General features: G+C 37.6%; 1 protein-coding gene across 1 annotated transcript; it reads left to right on the forward strand.

The window, feature by feature from the left end:
• The first annotated feature begins 7,147 nt into the window (after positions 1 to 7,147).
• Positions 7,148 to 9,431, forward strand: LOC147557431 (uncharacterized). The gene is made up of 3 exons (XM_086658856.1): positions 7,148 to 7,616; positions 7,794 to 8,774; positions 8,824 to 9,431. Exons 1-3 carry the CDS (start codon positions 7,148 to 7,150, stop codon positions 9,429 to 9,431), a joined length of 2,058 nt encoding a protein of 685 aa, XP_086514982.1.
• The last annotated feature ends 1,571 nt before the right edge of the window (positions 9,432 to 11,002 follow it).

The raw sequence follows: 11,002 nt of genomic DNA on the forward strand, positions 1-11,002 counted from the left end.
AGGAGAGCCCGAACGGAGTTTTTCCTTATATTGACTTAGGAAACCATTAAGGAAGAAACATAATGTGCTTTTAGTTGAGTATTATGAAAACAAACTTTAAAGCCCATTATACATAGAGATGTCACAATTTCCCACAATTAGCTATACGAAACGTAGCAAACCTAGAAACGAATCTAGGATACATACTTTGTTTATTATGAATGTCATATTATTGTATGTATGGATGTATGTGATTGCGTAAAATAGTATACCTTTAGATAAGATTATCGTTTCTTGTTTCTAAGCACATGTAGATGTGCCCGAATAATACTTAGAGTATAGGGTCTTAGAATCTATTGACAAACAGAACGATGAGATTATGGTTCAAGTGGGAGTAGTCAATAGAGGTTTATGGATACGAATCCAAACGAACCATAGGCGAAGAGGAAATAAACTTAAAAGATGAGATCTTTTAAGGGGTAATACTAAGACTGTTACGCAAACCTACATAAAATTTTACGTAATAAATCATGAATGGTTATGCTAGAGTTCACAGTAACGCAACCTGATAAATTACGTAATAAGTCCCAAAAAGAATTTTGAGTAAAGCCTACCCAGATAAAGACACTTGTTGAGCCCTTGTTCATCAATGGTGGGTCATGCCAAAGCAGGGTGCCATCTTTTACCTCGGGACAATACGGGTAGATCTATGAAGAGGTCTACATGTCTAAATGGTTATTCTCAACGAGTCAGCAAAAGGGTTTTGGATTTCGGGGCTAAAGGACGATTTGACATTTAAATGTTTAATTCGTTAACCAAGAATCATAGGAGTATGATCAGTAAGATGTTACTCACCCAGGACGACGAATTAAGGGTAGTGCCAAAGTACGCTTAATTTCGAAGGAATGGGATCTTGGAATTATATTATTCTTAGGGGACAATAAATATAGAATAATATAGGCAAATTAAGAAAAATGCCAGGATAACAAGTTTAATCACTTTCGCATTTCTTACATGTAGTTTGATTATGACGACAAAAGACTCCAGCAACATACATTGGCTTCTGGAGAAAGAAAAGTTGAAGTGTGACAACTTTATGGTTTGGGAACGGAATCTGGGACTTGTCCTAAGATCCGAATATAAGGCAAACGTCTTACACACATCTATTCCGGTTCTCAATGAAGATTCGATTGATCAAGAAAAGGAGCAAGAAAGAAATATTCGGAAAAGGTCCGAACCCATAACATGCCTCATGTTGGCAACCTTGGAACCTAATCTCCAAGATAGCTTTATTGAAATGGATGCCTATACCATGATACGACAACATAGGAATTTATTCTAAAAGAAGTCAAGAATAGAGAGGTATGAGACTTCAAGGACAATATTGGATATGCATCTTGAAAAGGGAAAGCCTGTAGGGCCACATGTTTTCAAAATGATTAGTCTTTTTGAAAAACTAAACCGACTGGGAGTCGACAATGGCTGAGATTTCGCCATTGATATTATCCTTCATTCACTTCATAATGGATTCAGTCAATTCAGAATGCACTACAATATGAATGGATGGGATAAATCTCTGGAGGAACTACACGCTATGCTCCAGACAATTGAAGAGAACATCGTAATAGTTGAACCTAAGAAAGAAGTTCTGATGGTTCATAAAGAAAAGGGATTTAAGAAGGATGGGAAACAGAAATTCAAAAAGAAGAAAATGGACAAAGTGAAAGGCAAACAAGATGCCAAGAACAAAGGTACCCATTCTGATTCCTAGTGTTTCTATTGCGATGGCACAGGCCATTGCAAAAGAAACTGTCCAAAATTTCTGGAAGACAAAAGGAACGGAACTGTGGTTTCCGGACAAGGTAAAAATTATTAAAAGTTGATTCAATTAAATACTATTTCCTCAAGGTATGTGATACCTAAAAGACTCTTATCATTGTGAAGGGTTATTTCCCAAATAGCCCCCAAGTTTGTGACCAGCTTCCTGCCTAGGCCATATTTTATCAAAAGTACCCATATGACCCCCTTTTTGAGTTACCGTTATAACTCCGTTAACCAGTCATCATTTCTCTCTCCTCCATCTCATAACCTCTCTCTGCCACCTCATCTTCTCGTCACCTCATCGTCTTTACCGGCAAGGTCGCCGGCCGGCCAAATTTTCCGGCCGACGACCTTCAAACATTAAAAAAAATAAAATAATTTCCTCCCATTTTCTCTCTCCTCTGCAGATTCACATTACCACAATGGAACTCATCTTGGTATGCTTCTCATCATAAAATTAGGTTAAAATTTTTCTGAATTTTGTAATTGGGGATCTGTAGTACCGAACCTAGATGGAGCCATTTGTTCATGATTATAAAATCTGGGTTACTATCTTTGTTCACGTAATGTAACAAGAACATAATCAAATCACTCATCACCTCCATCAAATCAATCTCATCTTCATGATCTGGAAATGATGAACATAAATGTGGGTGAACCAAATCTAGGTGAATCAAACCATATGGACCAATTATTAGTAACCAACCACTCATTAATTCTCCATCTCTAATTTGTTGAGCAGAAATCGTAACAGTTCCAATTAATTGAGTACCAAAATCATCATCATCTTTTACCTGAATTTCAACTAGAGAACCTGGATGAGCAAGTGGAATTTTAAAAGTTTCATTCCAACTAGGGTTTTTGAAAGTTGCAAATAACTCTAGTTCTAGCAACAGTAGCATCAGAGAGACAAACGGAAACGATCAACCATTAAATCCACATTGGGTAAGGATCTATCTTCGATAATATTCAAATCAAGATCTCCATGAAGGATAATTACTTGATCAGAAGAAGAATCCATTGAACCCAGACCTGAAGTAGTGCTGGTAGATTCACTTTTTCCATTTAGATCTGAAGCCATTGTAGTGGATTTTTCTAGGGTTTACACACAAACAATGAGAAACATTGAAGAAGAAGAAGAAGAAGGAAAAAAGATGGTTAAGGAGTACTCATTGATGGGGGCTACCTAGTTAGAGAGAGAAAGTATTTTTTTACCTATTAATGGTCGGATTTTTTCTAGGTCCTATACAGATCCCGAATTACAAAATTCAGAAAACATTTAACCTAATCTTATGATGAGAAGTATACCAAGATGGGTTCCATTGTGGTAATGTGAATCTGCAGAGGAGAGAGAAAATGAGAGGAATTTTTTTTTTTTTTTTTTAATGTTTGAAGATTGCCGACCGGTTAACGGAGAGAGGTTATGAGATGGAGGAGAGAGAAATGATGACTGGTTAACGGAGTTATTACGGTAACTCAAAAAGGGGGTCATATGGGTATTTTTTATAAAGTAGGGGGCTAGGCAGGAAACTGGTCACAAAGTTGGGGGCTATTTGGGAAATAACCTCATAGTGAATGACGGGAGCAAGTGGGAGCTGAATATTTATTGAAGAGGAGATGAACATGTCAAAAGCTAAGAAGGCAAAGGTTGCTGGAAAAGTTCAAGAAGGATCATAGACTCAATAGGCATTACTTTAAATCAGTTTTAGTTTTCTTTTTCTTTTAGAACATTGACTCTGTAATGAGATTATGGAAGTGAATAAAATATTTGGTATTTTATGATGTTCTTAAAAGAGACTATTTAACTTTTAAAGAATTATACCGAGCGATCTGACTTAGTCACTCTAATCTAGTCAAATAAACTTGAAAGAACATGAATGAAACTAAAGTTGTTTGATCACGTATCTCTCAACAATAGTTAATCATGGTTTAGACAAATAAATTTGACAAGATCTCTTATGACAAAAAAGAGGTCAGTAATCGTAGAAACTCATGTTAGACATAAAAACCTACGATTAATGTGACTAGAATAGACTAAGAACTAGATTTTGGAAAAGTTTTAGAAACCGATCCTAAATCAAGAAAAGGGTCAATATGACTAAAGAATATGATGAGATCATAAGTCCAAAAGTCATCAACCTTCCAAAAGCATAAAAGTCTAATACGAATCTGCCAACCCACTAAAACCTAGAATTAGCTATAGTGAATAATTGAGTTACGAATATGGCTTTTTTAGAAAGAGTTCTAAAACCAGTCATTTATTCAAATGTCTACAGAATGATAGACAAAAGTTCTTCAAAAGGAAGAACGGGGTTTTCTCACGGATCACCGAAACACAATTAGATTGTTACTCTCGATGGTGTCTTAATTGAAAGGAGGAGTCCTTCAAAGAAGACAAGTGGGAGGAAAATATTCGAATTGAATTCGATTAGAGCAACAAAAGGGAGCAAGAGTTACTCGCCTCATTAGGGATGTCGCCTTGGGATAAGGGATCAATCGCCTAGAAAACTTCTTGAGGAGTTAAGAAAGTTTATCAAATTTGCTAAAAAACCCCGAATGAGTCTTGGGAAGATTCAAACAGACTATAGTAGAACCACTCTGAAATTGGACCAGAAATCCAAAGAGATAATAGTAAGAATGGTTAAGTCTTGTTCGACAAGAAGGTAAGTGGGAGTGAAACAAGCTAGTTTCAGGTCCTGTATGTAGGAAACATACTCGAATTGAGAAGACGATAAGAAACGTCAAAACAGTAAGAGAACTAACTCAATAGGACAATAGACGAGGGTAAATTAATTATGGGCATCGATCAAAAGATGCCCATAATTAAAAGATGATAAAGACTCGTTCAAAAGAAGTTTTGAAGAGATCTGAATAGAAGATCTCTTAGAGAGAGATTCTACCCATCTCCCGTGATAAATTGTCAAGCAAATTCGGAACTTGAAAATTCTGATAAGCGAAAACAAACATGAGAGAGATACTTATGTTTAAGACCATAAGAACGATCATGAAGATGATTATTGTTTACCCGAACATCTGAGAAATACTTGGAGTACAAAAAATGTCGTCACCCAAATAAGTTAGAAGACAGCCTATGATGCTTGGATCATCCAGGAGTGAGTCTTTGAAATCAAAAGATTGAAGAAAGTCATAAAAGTAATCTTCCGAAAATAAAGATGAGAATCTTTTAGGAAAGACAAACAGATGGAAAAGAGTTTTTCATGCTGGGAGTCGTTACTAACTCGACAAGATAAGAAAATAAAATTAGAACTTAGGAAATACTGATTTCAGTTGAAGAAACTGATGTTATCATAAAAGCTTGCGAAGGTGTTCGAAAGCAAGATAATGACAAAGCGAAGTGAAAATGAAACTAAACTGTCACCTTGAAATGATCATGGGAGATGCACGAATCTAAGGAATTAGGATCAAGGTAAAAGTATCCTAAGAAGACTTGTAAAATTGAGAACGTAAAAGAATATGTGCGGGTGCTCAAATTTTACAGACTCTTGTTATCCGAAATAAACTTAGTTTATTTCTTCACCTAAATTATGGTTTAGAATTTAGACGACAGTCCAAAATGATGGAGTGTTCCAAGTAGGTTTATTAGATACGTGACTTAATGAAGGAAACCCTACTAAGTGAACGTGGAAGCACACCATCATACTATCTCTAGTCCAGGTCATTAATTGGACAAAAATGACTTAAGAAGACTAGCATGAGTGATTGACAAGATAGCGCTGTTTTTTGGGCTATGGGAATAGGAGTATTCAAGGTCAACTTCATGGGTGTATAAATGATACACTGGAAACCCACCAAATGAGAGTACTTCAAAAGTTGAAGTTATGAGCTGTCATAACTCTCATTTAAGCAAATTGGAGAGATTCCTCAAAACATGAGTAGTCACTCAGTTTATGTAAGGAATGTCGAACTTTAGTACCGTTAAATGCCAGCCGTAAAAAAAGGTTATAAAAGCGGATTACTAGGGGAGATAGGATAGACATGAAATTGAGTGGGAGTACAAGAATGGAATATGTTTTCCTGAGTAAAATCAGGACAAAGTATCTCCGGGCCACTAGATGAGAAACAACTGAAAAAATGCATGGGCGTGCTCAAATGGATTAAGAGTTAATCGTTTGGATTGGAAGTTTTTCTCCGGATCAAGAGAGTCTGATATATATGACATATCAGATGAGATACGAAAAGACATGGGAATCGAGCATTGCACTTGTTCTAAGTACAAGTGGGAGACTGAAGGATATATTCCCTCGATCAGAAGGAATGGTATCCTCCCGAAGGAATGTCCTTCGACCAAGATTGCAATGCATACGATTTGGAGAATAGGATCTTAATGACCTTACTCGGAAGATCATTAGTCCGGTTCAATTAGCGGTCGTAATGCTTAGCTAGAAGCCAACTACGATCGTCGGATAAGTTCGGTAATCCGCGACTAACATTGACCGGATCCTACAAGGGTTACACATAACAGTGATTTGAACGGAGAGAATTGACTAGAAAGAGAATGACATACAAGTGGATTGGATCCGTTATAAGTAAGACCAATAAAGGTCGCGGGCCTTAAAGAAGGTCGCGGGAAGGCTTTAGGTGGGCCGGCCATCTGATGGCCGACTAAGGCAAGGGACCGGCTATTACATGGCCGGTTAGGCCCTAAGTGGGCCGGCCAAGGAAGCCCATAAAGGGCTATGTTAGCCGGCCACTCAAGGGAACCCTAAAAGGGTAATTTTGGAAGTTATCCTATAATTAGGTTTTAGGAATCCTAGTTTGGGTCTAATACCTTTTCTAGGGATTTCTATATAAACCTAATTAGACAACGTAAAGAAGAGACAATTTTTCAGAAGGTGAAAATAAAGTCTGTGTGTGAAAATCGAAGAGACACACAAACAGAATACACATCTCAGAGAAAGAGAGAAAAGGAGTTTTCTCAACTATCTAGTCAAGAAGAAGGAGTTCTTCATCTCAACCTTCAAGAAGGTCCTAGCTGACTCGAAGGAGGGATCATTCAAGTTATATACTCGGTGTCTTAAGTAGAGAAGCGACACTTGGAGCTCTTATCTTTCGAATACTGGTCGGGATTTAGTTCGTGGGAAAGCGATTAGAGGTAATCTTCTTTCTATTCTAGTTCATTGATATGTTCATGTATAGATCCTGGAAACTCGTGTTAAACATATAGATGTTTGAGATTCCGCTTAGAACACTAGACAATTAGGTGTATTAGATACACTCATAACCCTTCAATCAGAGCCTTAATTCAGGTTGGTGGAGTAAAATTATAATTCAGAGCTTATAATTCAAGTGGTATCAAGTGAAACTATAAATCCCCTGTTTTGATAATATGCAATTTCCAAGAGGATTGACTCTCGACCAAGCACACGCTGAACGTATTGGTAGAGAAATGGAGGAAATAAGGCAGCAAATGCAACAAATGGTTCAGGGTTTTAATGGCATGAATGTGCAAGCGCAACCAAGAAGACAAAGAGTTGGAGATAACCATTCATCTTCTGATGAAGACGGACGAGTTTTTCTTAGTTCTAATGATGATCATAGTGTTAGTTCTGGACGTGGGAGAAGAAGAGATAATCGACCACATCGACACACTCGGCAAGAAGAATTCAAAGTTGATTTTCCTGATTTCGAAGGTAATCTAAATCCAGATGACTTTGTAGATTGGTTAAGATCAATGGAATGTGCATTTGAATATAACATTTATGATGATGAGAAGAAGTATAAAATAGCAACCTTAAGGCTAAAGGGTTATGCTATCCTTTGGTGGGATATTCTTAAGTCGCAACGTTTAAGAAAAGGCAAGACCTGAATAAGGTCTTGGGAAAAGTTAAAACGACTTATGAAGAGGAGATTTTTAACCGATGATTACAAGCAAGATTTGTACTTAAAGCTTACACACTTGCATCAAGAGAAGAAGACAGTAGAAGGATATATAAGGGAGTTTGATCTTCTACAATTATGATGTGATATTCAAGAACCACAAGCGAGGACTATTGTACGCTTTGTACATGGTTTGAATGATGAGAGTTCAACCAAGGTAGAGCTACAGCCTTTCTGGACTCTTGATGATGTAAAGAAGCTTGCTATCAAGGTGGAGAAGCAGATCAAAACAAGCAAGAAGCCATATAACAGACCCTACAATCAAGTTTCTTCCTTGATTCCAAAAAGAGTTGTAAAGAGTGTTGTTAGTAGCAGCAACAAAAAGCCAGAAATTCAGAATTCAGCAAAACCTATAGACTTGAATTTGAAGAATAAGTGCTTTAAGTGTCAAGGATTTGGGCATTTTCATGCTGAATGTCCTAATCGAAGAGTTATGTCAATTCAAGAGATTGAGGAGATTGAAGAAGAACTAAAACAGAATTCTCATGATATGGAAGTTGTTGATCAGAAAGTTCATGAAGAAGATGATGAGATCATTAAACAACCTGATCATGGAGAATTATTAGTAACCCGAAGGGTGTTACACTCTGTTCCGACTACAGAAGAAGAACAACGAAAAACCATTTTCTCAACTCGTTGTACAATTAAGGGAAGAATATGCAGTGTGATTATTGACAATGGGAGTTGCACTAATGTCGCATTAAGTACATTTGTGGAGAAGCTAAGTTTGCAAACTACAAAGTATCAACAACTGTACAAACTAAAGTGGTTGACTGATGGGAGCAAGTTGCAAGTTTCTAAACAGGTTGTGATTTCCTTTTCTATTGGTAAGAACTACCATGATGAGGTGGTTTGTGATGTTATTCCAATGGATGCTTGTCATCTATTGCTTGGCAGACCTTGGGAGTTTGATAGAAGAGCTGTAGATGATGGATACAAGAACACTTATTCTTTTCATAAGGATAAGAAACACATTACATTGGCACCATTATCACCTACTATGGGTGCTATGTCTGCAGCAAATAAACCCAAAGAAAATATGTTTTTGGGTGAAACCAAAATCATGAAGAAGTTGGGTAAGGGCATCAAATTGATTTATTACCTGGAATTGATGAATGAGTTTAGTGATGAATGAGGGACCTGAAGTGATTTCTCCATGTTCTGTACCAACTCTGCTTGTACCAAAGAAAGATGGGTCGATGAGGATGTGTGTAGACAGCCGAGCTATTCACAAGATAACCATCAAGTATCGTTATCCTATACCCAGGTTGGATGACATGCTAGATGAGCTGAATGGCTCAAAGGTATTTTCGAAGATTGATCTAAGGAGTGGATATCACCAGATCAGAATGAAGGAAGGTGATGAATGGAAGACTGCCTTCAAAACAAAGAGTGGGCTGTTTGAATGGCTAATCATGCCATTTGGGTTATCCAATGCACCCAACACTTTCATGAGACTTATGAATCAGGTCCTGCAAGACTTAATTGGAAAGTTTGTTGTGGTTTATTTTGATGATATTCTTGTCTACAACAAAACTGAAAAAGAGCATGCTATATACCTTAGAGAAGTTTTCAAGGTGTTCAGAAGAAACAAGTTATATGCTAAGCCAGAGAAGTGTGAGTTCTTTACTTCTAGCATTGTGTTTCTTGGTTATATTGTTTCAGATAAGGGCATTTCAGTAGATGAAAGTAAAGTTGAAGCTATAAGGAGTTGGCCAGTTCCGGCAACCTAATCTGATGTAAGAAGCTTTCACGGACTTGCATCATTCTATAAACGCTTTGTGAAAAAATTTCAGCACTGTCGTGGCGCCAATAACTGAATGCTTGAAGAAAGACAAGTTCGAATGGAGCAGTGCTGCACAAAAGACATTTGAAGTGGTGAAACAAAAGCTATGCGAAACACCTATTTTATCACTTCCAGATTTTAATCAAGTGTTTCACATCCCATCTGATACGTCACGTCATTCAGACTTTCTTGATCCCGAGTACAACTGTCATAATAAATGATTAACGTTCAATCCGTTTGAGCACGGCCATGCATTTTCAGTTGCTACTCGTCAAGTGGCCCGGAGACACTTTATCCTAATTTAATTAGGAGGACATAATCCATTCTTGTGCTCCCACTCAACTTCATGTCTATCATGCCCTTCCCAGTATTCACTTTATAACCTCCTTTTACTGCACGGAGTTTGGTGAAACCAGAGTCAGACATTCCTTACATAAGATGAGCAGAACACTCATGTTTTGAGGAATCTCTCCAATCTTGTCAATGAGAGACATTCATCACTTTGATGTGTTCTCATTTGTGGCTTATTCAGTGTAGAATCTCCATTACACACCCACGTAGTTGAATCGAATACCCTATTCCTATAGCCCATGAAACTGCGCTATCTCATCGACTACTCGTGCTAGTCTTCATAAGTCATTGTTGTCCATGCAATGACCTGGACTGGGGAGATGATAATGAAATAATTCCAAGTTCACTTAATAGGGTTTCATTCATCAGATCACGTATCTGATAAGCCTATTGGGAATATTTCTTTATCAATGAATTGTCTCTTAAATACTAAACCAGATTTAAGTGACAAAATAAATCTCCTTTTATTTTATATATCGAATGTAACTAATTAGATACATAAACTCCTTTACGAATCTCAATTACATTTGTTTCCATTCTCTAATGCGTTTTATACCAGTGGCCCTCATGTCTGAGTTGTGTTTGGGCTGAGGTAACTGTTTAATAAACGGATCGGCTATGTTGTCATCCATATGGACTTTGCAACCGACCACATCTTTTCTTTCTGTGATTTCCCTAATCCCGTGGTACTTCCTTTGGATATGTTTGGATTTCTGGTGCGCTCTAGGTTCCTTGACTTAGGCGATTGCCCCATAATTGTCAGAATAAAGAGCTATTCCTTCCTCTATGCCAGGGATGACACCAAGTTCCATTATGAACTTCTTCATCCTAACTCCTTCCTTTGCTGCTTCCGAAGCCGCTAGGTATTCTGCTTCAGTGGTAGAGTCTGCAACAATACTTTGTTTGGAACTCTTCCAGCTTACTGCTCCTCCTTTCAGACACAAGACGTAACCAGACTGTGATATGAAATCGTCTCTATCCGTCTGAAAGCTTGCATCCACATGGCCTACAACCTTGAGTGTCTCTTCCCCGCTGTATATTAAGAAGTCATCCTTAGTCCTTTTCAGGTACTTTAGAATATTCTTAGTAGCGGTCCAGTGGGCTTCACCTAGATTAGATTGGTAACGACTACACATGCTCAAGGCATATGAGACGTCTGAGCGAGTG

This window comes from Eschscholzia californica, unplaced genomic scaffold, assembly GCF_041429995.1.
Source record: "Eschscholzia californica isolate CP2 unplaced genomic scaffold, dmEscCali1.0.p SCAF_2, whole genome shotgun sequence".
Taxonomy (NCBI): Eukaryota; Viridiplantae; Streptophyta; class Magnoliopsida; order Ranunculales; family Papaveraceae; genus Eschscholzia; species Eschscholzia californica.